The sequence below is a fragment of the Engystomops pustulosus genome, chromosome 2 (assembly GCF_040894005.1).
Source record: "Engystomops pustulosus chromosome 2, aEngPut4.maternal, whole genome shotgun sequence".
Taxonomy (NCBI): domain Eukaryota; kingdom Metazoa; phylum Chordata; class Amphibia; order Anura; family Leptodactylidae; genus Engystomops; species Engystomops pustulosus.
In genome coordinates, this window is record NC_092412.1 from 115,656,966 (window position 1) to 115,671,977 (window position 15,012).

General features: G+C 38.5%; 1 protein-coding gene across 11 annotated transcripts in view; it reads right to left on the minus strand.

Annotated features, from left to right (window-relative positions):
- The window catches only part of MSI2 (musashi RNA binding protein 2), a 466,329-nt gene that overhangs the window by 226,699 nt on the left and 224,618 nt on the right, over positions 1 to 15,012 (minus strand). For all 11 annotated transcript variants that reach the window (XM_072136101.1, XM_072136094.1, XM_072136093.1 and 8 more), the window contains one exon: positions 9,918 to 9,966. In XM_072136101.1, the coding sequence (XP_071992202.1) occupies positions 9,918 to 9,966 (49 nt within the window). The remainder of the gene's footprint in view (positions 1 to 9,917; positions 9,967 to 15,012) is intronic.

Here is a 15,012-nt window from a genome sequence, read left to right on the forward strand (position 1 = left end):
TTGGACCGCAGGAGGAAGCCCTGGGTACCCACAGAAAGGGCTCCGAGGGCCACATCTGGCACCCGTGCCATAGGTTCGCCACCACTGACCTAGAAGCTCCCAGGAATTTAAAAATAGTAACACTTTAGAAATTTACAGCCAAATTCAATTTTAAAATAAACATTCAGCAACTTTTAGCTCCTGATCAGAAATTTGGGTAAATTAAAAAGCATAAACATGAAAATTGTGTCAATCCAGACTAGCCGATATCCCAAAGTAATAATTGTGCCGTACATCACAAATTGAGGCTGGCTAGGTTTAGGTTCCTTACACATTGAAAAGCGTGGTGCGAACAAATCGCAGCGCGTCCAGCCCAAACACTGACAAACGGAACTGAACTGACATGCTGAGTTCAGCTCTGATGCTAGCACACACTGCGAGCATGAAGCAAGTTAAATGCATCATATCCCTAGTGTGTAAAGTGCCTTAGGTATGATATTACCCAAAGCATATCTATTAATATTGTAAGGATTGGAAACTTCTTCTGTATAAAGTGCCATTATAAGTTAAGTTAAAATAAACCATTTTGTTATTTTTTTCCTAGTGACCAGTGCTATGGCTTACAATTATCATAATTCTTATTTATATATAATATACTATATATAATTATACTTAGGTACATTCTTTTCTTCTATTCTATTTTTTTTCTATTCCTTACAAAATATGTAGTTATATGAGAACAAAGTATGTACCGCATCTTGAAACTTTAAGACATGTATCATAAACCGTGCTTCTCCACTGTACCTGCTATGAAACCCTAGCAGTTTGTGGCAAGCCATGACAATGCCAGTAAACTTGTTCACAGCAATTTAATGGGTTGTGACTGCATACATAGATTAAACACAGCGTGGCAATTCTGACTTGCCTGTGCTGTGTAATATAGTACCCTTATCAAAAGTCTAAACTGTAGCTAAAAGAGGAGGGCTACTTTGGGTAGTCAATTCTTTACAGCTGACCAGTAGCAGCTAAAATTGCTGTACCAAACAACTACAAATGAAAAATGATATCTTATCACTGAATTTTACTTCTATGTAGTTGTAGTTACACCAACTATTACCAAATCATATAGCTAGCGTACAGCCTGCTGAACTCTATGAATCATCATGAATAAGGAGCCTAGCTTCATCGAAACCGGGGTTATTTAGACTGACAAACAAAATGCAAAAAGAATTGTGTATGGGGCTTCCCAGCATTAAAATAAGCATAACAAAACCATAAACTTAAATATTAAACTGATTAAATTTTAGGACAAGGAAAACAAGATGTAATAGACACATAACAATGTCTCATGTAGCATAAGCCTAACGTACTGAAATTCATGAATCCTCAAAGGACGTTGTCTGAAAAACAGCCCATTCATTCTCTATTAGCAAAGGACTTGAGAACATTAGTTTGTGGCTCCCAAGTGGCTTCTTAGGATAAGGAAAGATACCATTTTTACCTGTGGGGAAATTAGGAATAAAATGTGAAAGAGACAATAAATATATTTGCAGATTCTTTTAAAAGTTTGAAGCCCAGGTGGAGAACATGTTCCACTGTATTCAATTTTTTATAATGTACACAGTTTATACTAATCTCGACAGTGCTCAAATACATAAAGACCCACCAAGGACAATTTTTCACCATATTATAAATAACAGATAAACAGAATGGTATGTTGGGTTTCTCCAATACTGGAAATTCAGATCGGTATTCAAAGTACTGTTGCAAAGTTTGAACAGGGCCATTGTTTTTGTTTCTGTGCTATCCGCCAGCTTTAACAGATAGCACAAAGACAAATTATTTTTCATGGGCTCATACACATGGCTGTGATTTCGACAGCCCAAGAAAAAAAACTCAGAGCAGATCGCAATCCAGCTCAGACTTTATTGCTGTCAACGATGACTCCATGGATATGTTGTTTGTGGTGCAGAAAATCACACATTCTTGTGCACGTGGGCTTAGAAAGATCCAAAATGCAGACCTGGTGAGGACTATGACTTCTTTACTCTAACAAAAAACACATTTACAGTATAGCTGTTCCCAATTGCCCTAGACAGATTACACCAGGCCTGGATAAGAAATGTGCATACATTAGAGAAATAAAATGCATGTTTTGTACATGGAAGTGATGATCACATTTACTCTAAATGTTATGTCACATTCCCAAAATAAACATATTCGTTGAATAGTAGCAGAATATAGAAAATTAGTAAAATAGACATGTCAGGAGTCCTTTTTAAATTCAGATGTGATCCTTATAAAATACGTAGCACATCACTGTTGTCCGGTGTATAAGTGGAGTGATCAAGACAGCAAAGGTAAGGGTATATGTGTCACTGACTAATGAAGGTACATTGGTCTGGGCATAGAGAAAGTACATTCAGTTATTGTGAACACTGGAAATGCACATCTGTCACTCAGTGACGTGTGAATCTCTCAGCCCTCCAGATATTAACCTTTTCCTGATTCTTAGAAATATGGTGTATTCCGATCTAAAACTGCATGGAACTTGGCTAATGAGAAGCATGTTATGGCGATGGATATCCATTTGCTTTAAGCAAATTGTTATGGCCATGTCATCAACATTCATTTGCTAGTTAGCATCTGTTAAAGCAGCAAAATTATACCGAGACAACTTGTTTATAGAAATACAAAGACATAATGAAATGAGCAGCCACATTTAGAAAGCTTTATATAGAAATGTTCCCATATTATCCCTCAAGAGAGCCAATGTCATCCTGGTGAACTCCAGGTGCCAGGTGCCTTCCCATGCCCCCCATCCTTTTGAAATCTGCTCATATATAAATACACTGGCTGAATCAGGACTTCTCCCTCCATGCTTCATAATTAATCAACCTAATTAAAAGGAAACCTTCTCTGCTTTGTTACCTGAACAAGTGGGGAAATTGTCAGAGTTTACCCACTCAGCTATTCCCACCTATTGTTTAAAGCTGCTGTGAGCAGCAGTCTGCAGGGTAACCCTTTAATGTGGGTTGGAAGATGGCGTGCTGCGGCAGCATACAACTGTTCTGGAAAGCGGCGCAGAAATAAAACAGTTAAAGAAATACTAAGGTTCTTGTATTTACACTTATATATTAGCTAGAGAAAAATGTATGTACTCTGAGTAGAACCGCACTTGTAACAAACTATGAAAGCGCAAGTTTGGAGATCAAATGGAGCAGACTTAATGGGGCACATTTACTAAGGACCTAGCACCAGTTTTCTGTTGCAATTTGTACATTCTTCTATGTGCAAACTGCTTGCACTGGTATTTAAGAATTGTCTGCGCCACATATGTGTCGCAACTGCACTATTCTTCACGCGACACAAATTTTGTCACTGTAATGGGTGATCTGGTGCACAGTTGGACCACGCACATCATCTACCATGCAAAGTCCGACAGAAGTATGTTGCATGCCCCATGTTAAAGGTGCACCTTGTCATGCCAGATTCATGAAGAACGGGCACCACAATTCATGAATCTGGCACCCTCTGCACACTACATTAAATAGTCACAAGTTGTCTACAGTTAGCATCCATTCTATAGGATATAGAGGGTTTCTGGCTCTGCTCTTGTCAATCATCATTATTATTGTTGGAAAATGTTATTACAATTTAGGTTTTTCATCCATTCCTCTTGTAAGAATATAAACCGTATTATCACAAATGTATTCCTTGAGTTTCCATAAACTTTTGATAGGGATGCTTCTTATTGTTATAACTGTAGGCACTCAGTTAAAACACACTGCTGAAATTCTTTTAAATGCTCTCCTGCAAAACGGGCATCAAAAATCACCAAAAAAAAAAATTAGATGATTTTTGTTGCAACTCATTTGCGTGAAAAAGTTGCAAATAGTCAGCTAAAAGTCCTGCTGTGGGTTTAAAACCTTCAGCACAAGTTAGGCTCAGTTCACACCTGCATTTGTCAGGTTCTGTTCCCCGCTCCACTACAGATAAACCCCCTTAACTTCGAAAGCCTAACTAATAGCAATGCTGCTAAACACTGTGAAACTGCAGAAAACTGTGGCAGGTTAGATACTGGAATTTTGCAGAGCCTAATCTTATGTGACCTTTAGGCCTCATGCCATAAAAAGCTGAGCAGCCAGCCGCTGTGGAGTGCTCACTACACTGGTGCCAGAGACCTCTAAGGAGACCATAATTAGGTCAGATCGCGCCCCCATAACGGTCGTGTACATGAGGCCTTACCTGTGTGTTCTCAGCGTAAATGGAGCAATGTGGTTGAAACTGATTGCAGTAATTGAGTAATATATTAGTGGAAGTCAGTTGTGTCCACATAGTAGAAACCTCACTTTCTTTATTACCACTTTTTACAAAGAAGGGAAAAATAGTCTCTAGTAAAAAGACTCATTATCAAATCATACTGTATATGATTAAGAAGGTTGGAACTTTATTAGGGTGCCCACCTACGAGTTACATCTGGAAAATTACCAGCATAACCCTACATTCATACTGCCGCATGGGGGACTTATATACGTCCCCCATAGATGGCAATGGGCGCACAGTGCCCTACGGCAGCGGTACGGTGCAGCACATGTGCGACACCATACCGCTCCAAAACCCGTGAAAAGATAGGACATGTCCTATCTTTTCACGGAAAATGGCGCCGTGTGCCATATATCCCTATGGAGAGGGGCGGGGGTGAGCAGCGCTACAGTACGGTGGGCAACGGCAGTGTGAATCCAGCCTAATACAGTAGCCGTGTAGTGCATGATATTTATCCAAATCCAATACACACAGAACAAAAAACACAGAAGAGGAAGTCTATTTCCATTTAACTACCCAGTGTTGCAATGCAAAAGTTTAGCACCTGTAACCACTGCAGTAGTGTCTTATTACCTCAGCATTGTAAAACACCACTATATAGACTTTTACATGTCAGTAAGCCTCATACTGGAACACAGTATAAAGAACTCTTCAATTGCTAAACTTGCCTGTGTGTGTATTAATGACTTTCCTTGTGCCTTTCCCACTGGGATAAAATTCATGTTCTTAAAGCGTTGCTGGCACCCAACATTTCGCTGGCCTAGCTATGTGTTTGTAAGTAATAGAATCAGTCAATTGCATAGATTTATATCCTAACCTCGCATTCCAAACTTCCATTTGATTGCTGTAATGTCTGCCAAAAGGGACCTCAAGCACATTTCCCAGCCGTACAGTGTACTGCTCAACAGTAGATCATCTCCCCACTCACTTTGTATTTATCTACTGTAATTGGGGGAGAGCACAGCATTAGCACTAATTTCATTTTAAGAAGATTTTGGCTCGCAAGTCAGACATTTCATCTCATACATTTATCATCACATTTACACAGCCGCTGAGCTTACTCTAGTCTGACACACGGCAACCGCTCCACTGAAATTCTCTATACTCAAACCTAAAGCTTGTCAATGTAAAAGGACTATCCATATCATAGAGCTGACAATGAACTCTCATCACTTACAATAACAGGGATGTCTCCTTTCTAACAGAACTGTTCATTCTTTATATATCTATTCTTAACTGCTGTCCAATCTGCAGACAGTTTATTATTGGCAACCTAAGAACAATGATCCGTTTTCTCCTAGTGCAAAGGCCTACCACTCATTAGCACAGTAGCACAGTGATATGTGCTACTTTAGTACATGGTTTTCACTGTGGACCTGAAACATCACTGTGCCAACAATCACAAGTATTGGACTATTAAAGTTATGGTAGAGATAGGTTTCTTCCATTAAAAATGTGCATACTCTTTGTAAGGTATCAGTGCAGGAGGACATCAAGATTTGGTGGCCCACAGCAGATTAGTACTACTTTCATACAATGAAAAGCCCATGTAAACATCCTTGCTAATATTCTCCATACATTGTCATTGCTCTTGCCAATGATTGGCTATGCATTGGAATGCAAGATCATCTCTAAAGTTATAATACATAATCAAATCTGTCACGAACTCTGATTTGTTATTGATATGAACAAAGCTGTAAGAAAACTCATGCAAAATACAAATGGATAAGACAGGAGATCAACAGCCAGTACTGTACAATGTGTTAGAAAGGTAAGACAGGTCCTGATCACAGCATCTCAGGGTCAGAGGCATGTGACCTTTATTAGCAGCAATGTTTTACGCACTCTACACTGATTGACCATTAGAAGGGAAGGCATGGAACTACAACTGGTAAAATTATCGTAATGGCGATTCTGACAGAGAAGCCTTTAAAACATCTGTGGGAAGCTCAATTACACAATCTGGTGCACAGACTACAATGTATATAACCAGGGAATAAAATAATATTTCAGAAGCGATTCAATAAAGTCACTGCAGAAAATACCATAAAAATGAAAAGAAATTAACATTTCCCACTTTTGTAATGTGAAACATATGATTACAGCTCAACTAAAAGTCAAATAAGGCTAGGTATGAAAATGTAAAATATCTATCATCATCATGGGGCACGATATATACTCAATGATGCTACAAAGGAGTGCAGAAATTGGTGAACTAGAGCGATGCATGATTTACCTCGAGTGACCTCAAAATAGCCCAGAGGAGGATAAAGTCACCTAAGTTATTAAAAAGACAAAAATTCTTAAAGCTGACCATTCGTCTCTCCAGTTTGAGTAAATATTTGTATTTTGTAAATGCATTCATTGCAAAGTGCCAGCACATCAATTTAAGCAGCAACTTATTGTTTCCTACTCTGCCGAGGGCACCAGTACCGTTTATTTGGATCATCATTTTAGCTTTCATCCAGAGCCCTCTGAACAGGAAGAATCATGGGCCTCAGAGCAGGATCCCTTAAAGCTCCAATAAAGGTCTAACACTGCCTACACCTCTTAACTCCCCCTGCAGTTCCAGGCAGCCCAGGATATATTGCTTTAAAATAGGGCATGGTACATCCTGGGCTGCCTGGGACTGCAGGAGGATGCCTCGAGTCTGGTGCACTCTCTACTTGTAAATCAATAATGCAATACAATGGTGGTGGTGGGGGGGTTAAGACTGTTGCTCAATATGCCAGTCTAAATGAATTCCCTCCAATATGTATATATTACATACAATGCATACAAGCCCAGGTCATTCAAGGGATTGTCTAAGAAAAAGACATGACTGCCGTCATCCAAAAACAATATTTCACTTGTTGCACCAAGCTGCAATTCTGGAAACAACTTAAGGACAGGTGTTTCACGTTCTATAGCAGTGGTGGCGAACCTATGGCACTGGTGCCAGAGATGGCACTCGGAGACCTCTCTGTGGGCACTCGGGCTGTCTCCCAGGCACAGAGTTTGCCAGACATGGCACTTTCCTGCAGTCTCAGGCAGTCCAAGTAGTGCCCTGATATTTTAAAGTGACCCATCCTGTGCTGCTTCGTCCTGTCCGAAGAGTGAGAATGTGTGGACAGAGTGGAATTGGAGCTCAAAGATTCTGGTAGCAATAAGTTTGTTACTGCCTAAATTGCCTTGTTGGCACTTTGGGAAAAGCTGGTGTGTTTTGGGTACTTATTTTGGGCACTCGATCTCTAAAAGGTTCGCCATCACTGTTCTATAGAAATAAAAAGCAACTATTATGTGATTCTAAACAACCACTTTAAATTTTAACTGGCACTTTAAAGAGGTATTCCCACAAAGACAAGATTCTTAAATATACTCAAGATAACAAAATAGCACATTCTCTAATTCACTGTTATTATTAAAAATGCAGCACTACACAGATATTATTCCAAACCGTCTCTATCAGTCCTGGTGTTTACAGTTTGGTTGTCCCTGGATCCGACCATATGGTCGCACAGATTCTTCCCATGAATAGCTTCTCCTGTCTATGCTCTCTGCCTTCTGCATTACAAAACCAGCTCAAACACAGACACTTCGAGCCAGCAAGCAACGTGCAGAGACCTGACCTACAAGCTATATACAAGATAAGGTCTTGATCCGAGGAGAGGAGGAGGCATAGCAGAACTGACTGTGTGTGTTATAGGTGAGATAACAGATGTGTCAGATACTAGTAGACTATTCAGAAGCTAAATGAAAGTGTAGCTAAACCCTGTGCCCTGATAATCTAACCACATTGTCTGCACTAACCACACTGTCAGCATCTCCTAACACAGAGGAATCATGAAATACTAAGCTAGACCCTCCCTGGAAGATTACAATGACCATCACTGAGTGACAGGAACAAAATCAGCAATAAAACTGAGTAAAATTGTAATATATGTGGGTTAAAAATGGCAACTGTTCAGTCTGAAAGTATATGTAATCACATGACCACTGCAGCCAGTTAGGAATTTACACAATGAGACCAAGTGCATTACTGTAGGTATAAGGGCAAGATAAGTACATAATTTTTTTTATAAAACCCTACAACTATTTCTTTCATTCCTGTAATCCAAGTGTTTGGTGAACACAGTTCTCTTTAGTCATTGATCATATAGCATAGATCATCTTTACGAAAATGGTCAGAGAAGAGATCAGAACGGAGGATGGCCAGTAACGGTAGAATCACAATACATTCAGATAGAAGCCATGGGTCTATGTACACAGCTAGAAATAAATCCTCAATCTGTAAAACATCTAAATGTTATGACTTTCCCTGGCTGTCACACCATGAAGATGAAGAAATTTAAACAGAGGTTACGGAAATGGATAAGCTATTTCCATGGACTGCTTGTATGAAACATTTCCATGTTATTACACACATCTCCTATGGTAGTTCATAATTTCCTTTTCCTGAAGATTTTAATAGCAGACATTATAAACACAGCCCTACTTGCACCCAACTTAGAGAACTTTAGATGGATAAAATATGCAAACAAGACCAGAAGGATAAAATAAAAATACTTCTCAACTAAATCCAGATTTCATGGAGAACTTATAATCATGACATATGAAAACACAAAAGTTATACAGGTTGCATGCAAAACAAATCTTTGTTGTACTACATGCTTTTATGTTTTAGAAAATATGAATTTGGTAACACAAAAATGCAAAACATAGAAGTAACATCTTGAACATGTGGTTCTTTTGGGGTTCTTTTCACATTAATATCTTGTTTCCTTTTTATGACCGCCACTGTCTTAAATGGGATACCTCAAAGGGTGTTCACATACCTCTGATGGCAAGAATCTGTAGACTGCTCTATTTCAGAAAATCTTCATGAAAATCAAAAACACCAATGTCTAAATAAAATAGCTATATAACGGTTTATAAATAAACACATCTACAAACCAATGCCCCCCAAAAAGCAGAATTGTGTATTTATGCAAAATGAAAAATATAAGTTTATTTGTGGCTACAAATTGGAGGAAATGCATGATATACCTCAAGACATGCTGGCATTAACAGTCGTGTTGACAGAATTCTTGTATATCAAGTGTAGGAATTCACTTCAGTATTCCATACCATGCATACAATTAATGGAAATTCTACAATAAGAAATGAAACCCAAGCCTTCAACTTATCCTTGGCCTTGTGTAACTTTACTGATATAAACTATTAATACAACTATATAGGTCAGTGCCGAAAGTCAGAAAATAATACATTCTACGTACATATATTGAAGGTCCAGTATTTATCAAGCACAACAACCTACACTGTTTCCATTCATCAACTTACACAAACAGGACACAACAAGTCACAACCTTGGTAATTCATATTCTTTATGGTATTTATTGCCAAGGACCCTACGTAACTACTCTCAGACACCAAAAATACAGCTTTATGGTGCCTTACAAAAACAAAATGTTTTCGTGTATGCACACAAACTTTTTATGAACAGAACATGAACACAAAACCAATACAAAACCAATATACAAGTCTATGATATGTTTATACCACTGACTATTGAACTATTAAGGATAGCGCTGAATAATATCAGAATAAATCACAGGAAAATAGTAACAACTCACCTCTATGTCTATTGGTAGTTTTGTCAAACATCAACATGGCGTCTTCAACCTAGAGGGAAAAAAAGAAAATCAATGCTTATAACAGGCAAAGAACTAGAAGCACTTCTTATTAACCACTAAATATTAGGGCATAACTAGGGTATCCACCCAAAGCCATCCCACTAGTGCCACCTAGCATTGGATTTATAGCAGTATTATGAAGGGTACTGTACATAAAACACCCTCTCTCTTATACTCTAGGTGAGAAATACACAAAAATTACAAGATTACCACCTACACAATACAAATTATACAGCGTTTAAAGAAAATTGAGGATAATAAGTTATTGGACTATTGGATTTCACTGAACTCTGCTGCCCCATTCAGAAAAAAGAATAATGTGGCACATTGAAGCTTGTCATGTGGGATAATATGTAGTGACACCAACAGGTTTTATCCATAGATTTATAAGAGACATAAGAAATATTTACTAGGGTGGATATTAACAGGTCACTTTTATTTGTATAGATGCTTGCAATGGAGGTACACCAAACATTTTTCCAAAATAATATCTAGCTGCAGCTCTACACCAAAACCCACATAAAAACGTTTTTTTAAATCGGTGCCAGAGAGGGCAATTTATTACTTTTACTTTTATGGTGACAAGACACCATAAAAAGAACTATACATTGGTTTGCCCCTATGATTAAAAAGCCCCATCAAAAACATGTTCAAATCCCATTTTTTACTATGCAAAATTGTCTAGAAGCAAGGAACATTTTTTCTGCCCCCAAGAAAGCATGAGCCTGTAACATTGTACATGCAGTCCTATCTGTGAGCAGAATGTTATAGAGCAAGGGGAGATGAGTGGATTGATCTTTTCTTGGTTTAGAGTCTGGAGAGTGGTCCTATCCAGTGATTGACACTATTTCTGTGGTCCTATCCAGCTATTTCTGTGTGCACATTTACATAGGTAACTGCTGTCTGCCCTCAAGTAGGACTATCCACTGGACTCTAAAACCAGATTGGTCAGAGATTTCATTAAATAAAAAGAATTGTTTCCCATAAATATGTGTCCGTTTTCTCAGCTCTTTATACTCTTAAACTCGCCAGAAACCAGGCTTAATGTTAGAGGTTCCCTTAATGATTGAATGGTGGTAAAAGGTTAAGATTAGATGTATTCTTAGCACATGTAAATGAAAAAGTTTTTCCGATGTAACCTCAAAACATTCATCCCTTCAAATGAAAGCTTTCAGCAAGGCAACATGTTCAAAATGTGAGCATCCGCAGAAAAGTTGGCATGAGTTCTCCACCAGCTGGGCATTTTGCAATTTTCCAATTGGTGTATCTGGGAAGAGGACTGTATCGCTTGGGCTTCAGATCAACACTGGTTGAAGCTGCTGAACTATTGAAGCGGGTCCTATAGCTGAGCTAATACCAGGATTTTTTCAGGCTTGTTGGTCTCTATAATTACACTAACCCTCCTGGAATGCTCCCCTGAGTTTGGCCACAGTCCTTGGATCAGAACCATGAAACAAGGAGAATTTATAATTAAACCAATTTATTATTCTCATACAAAAGAACTTAGTGTGTGCCCTCTGCTGATCTCTCATTTTTAATAAAACATGTCCTCAGATATATTTAGCTCTCCAGTAACCTCTGCACCAAAAACAATGTTTACAAGAAACTCAGGAAGATGGAGGCTTTATTACTGAAACTGGAGACATAAAGAGATAGTGTACTTGAAATGGGTTTCTGTTCTATTAACTGCTACTTTTAACACACATTCTACCTAGAGACACAGATATCATTGTTCATAATCTTCAATTTCATTTTAGCCATGGCTGCAGAGTTATACAGAGTTATCTGCATGTTTATGTTTGGTCAACTACCATCATATATGCACAGAAATATGCATCATAGGGGACCAGTACATAATAAGCCCTAATAGGTAGCGCTAATGTAGCTGTAAATTGTATCCTTCAGAGAGGGACTGTTCCCTTTATAATAAATGTTTAATAAATGGTCAGATGTGATGGCAAGGATGGATTTTCACTTAAGGTCTTAAAGGGAACATATTATCAGGGTTTCATATTTAATGTCAGTTTCCTGTAGCAATAAACAAGTTGATGCTAAAGATGATGTTATGATAAAGATCCATTGGTGCAATCGCCCAAAATTAAAGTTTACAAAAGTACCTGGCTCCTTGCCACTACATACCTCCAAGTGGGTGTCTCCCTTCTGCATGTCATTGAGTCACAGAATAAACATCAAACACAGCTACCCCCCCCCCCCCCCCATTCCTTCTGGTCACGTCCTTGTAAGTTTTCAAGCCAACTGACATGCGCAGAAAGAAGTGGAGAGGAGTCACATCACTGCACATGCGCGGCTTCACCTGGATTGTCACTTCTCAGTGGTGAAGTAATGTCAGAGCTGAGAAGAGTACCACGCATGTGTAAGATTTGCTTGAAAACTTACAATGACGTGGCCAGAAGGGAGGAGATAAGAGGGAGCTGTGTTGCATGCTGATTCTGTGACTCAATGGGGCAGATTTATCAAACTGCCTAAAAGTAAGAATGTTCTTAGTTTCCCATAGCAACCAATTACAGCTCAGCTTTCATTTTACCAGTGCTCATGAATATCTTAAAGGGAGGTATAATAGGTTGCCATGGGCAACTAATAACATTCCTGCTTTTAGACTTTAGAAATATCCACAGGTACTTTAAAGAGGACCTGTCACCTGTAAAAACAGCACTAGGCGCTCTTAAAATCGGTCCGGCGTATTCATGAGGGGGCGGGATTAGGGGCAGTGACTGCCGCATGATGCTCAAAGTCACAGCCGGCCTATGGAGTGGCCTGCGCGGTTCGGGGAAGAGACAGTAGCTCGGACCGCTGCCTCATGAATACGCCGGATGGCTTTGAGAGTGGTCAAGGGTTTATATTTAAATTGCAGCAGTGTCTGCTAGCATTATCGGAGGTTTACAATAGTATTTAACACTGCTGCATCTTTTGTAGCACTAGGAGCTGCTTACTTTAGTAAACAGCTCCTAGTGCCGTTTTTACAGGTGACAGGTTCTCTTAAAATTTACTTTTGGGTGATAGCAACAATATATCTGTATTATAGAATCAACTTCAATATGAACTAGTATATTGCTATATTATGATGACAAATTCCCTTGAAGAAATCAATCAAGAGTTAATTTCCTTTTTTTTTTTCTTGATCCACAGATTTTCATGCACAATTTTCTGCCTAGATACTAGATAGAGTTCTAGATATTCTCCACCCATCTCCTTCAGGGCACCTATTGTACACAGAAGAATAGGCTTTATTCATCTAAACTGAGGTCATACAATACCTCCAACCACCTGATGGTACACAAAGGTGAAATTATATCAAATGCTTAAAAAATAAGTATTCCAAAGCTTAGTAAAACAACATACAGATGCAACTGTTAAAAGACAGAAAATGACAGGTTGGAAGGGAAATGCTTTTTAATTGAGTATGGATACAGTCTTTTCTTCTCGACTCAGAAAAGCTATCAATCCACTGGCAGAGCAGCACGGACTGAAACTAGAATACCCACGCCACACAAAGAGCCTGAATAGAGTGAAAGGGAAAAAACACAATCCCTGCATGCACAGCTCAGCTCTCACGCTTCTCACTGAATCAAAGAGAAAGCTTGTGTGAGCCTTCACCAAGGAGAAACCAGTCAAGGTCTGTGATTGTGTATCCATGCCTAAGCAAAATGTTATCTCTTATCTTCTCCTCCTCTTTTTTCCAAAAACAAAAGCTAATAACTATGTGAAGAGTCCCAAAACACTGCACAACTTGCTAAATGTAATCTACAGCTTACATAGTAAATTAATCATGTAGAAATATTAAATGGAAAATAGGAGAAAACAAATTACTGTAAACTATATGCAAGCATATACAAGTAGTTATAAGCAGCACAGCCGTTTACTAACCTATATTTCCCTAATACCTTTTAAGGGGCGAAGTATGCTTACAAGGGACGTTCATGATTTTTTTAATTTTTTTTTTTTTACAAAGAAGTTAAGGAGTAAAACCTACTGACAATAGCAGCACCAACTGAGTAAGGTTTTACCAAATATAGAATGTAGTTGTATGCTGGGTATTATATATATTTGATACCAGTAGTCTGAGATCCCAAAATCTCCAAATAAATTTAAGATGTCTGACGTAGAACAGGTCCCCCTGTAGTATTATAGTGATGGGCACTCATTTGGGATATTATTTGATAATCTGTTTTTCATCTACCATTTATCATAATGGGTTGTTCCTGTGTCTTATAGTAACTGTATAAATCTACAAGAAGAACCTCGACTTGGAGCAGCACTAAGGCCTTCCATTATTAGTTTTTATGCTGGTTTTTGTTGCCTTCTTTACATTGCAAGAGATGAATGATGCCTCTAGGAAGCAGCCTGCAGCGGGCCAATTCGTGTGTCCTATATATCTCTGCAAATACTATAGATGAGTCTCCAATGCTCAAGTCAGCTTAAGGCGTGCATTAATCAGAAGTAATTAGGATCCCCTGAAGACAAAGACTTAGTATAAATATTTTACACATTACAAATTGACCATATCCAGTCCCATGCAACGTAAGTCTATTCCTCAAATCATTTAGCTGGGCCAAAAAAAAAAACAACAAAAAGAAAATAAACGTAACCGGTTCACAGCCACAAAAGCACTTAGCACAAAGTTTACACAGAAGTTTGTGTAATGGGAGGGTTAACTTTACCACCCCAAAGCTGTGAACACAAGAAGAGGAAAGAAACACATTTAATCATGTGCAAAAATATAAACCTGGAAAAGAGAAAACTTTTAATAATCCTAACAGTTCCTGTTCATGGCTTAAATTAGAAAGACCAGTTCACACCAGATGGCAAAAAGACAAAAGCAGCTGATTTTAGCTTCCTGAAGCAACATATTATTCAGACTAGCTGGTGGAGTTTATTAGTTATTAAACTTTCTACTGCATACACTATTCAGAGCTACCTCAATATTTTCCTGTAAGATAGTAATGCAGTTATAGCTTGAAACTAGGTATTCGGGTTACTGTATAGAACAGTGATTTATTTAGTGGTTCTACTGCAG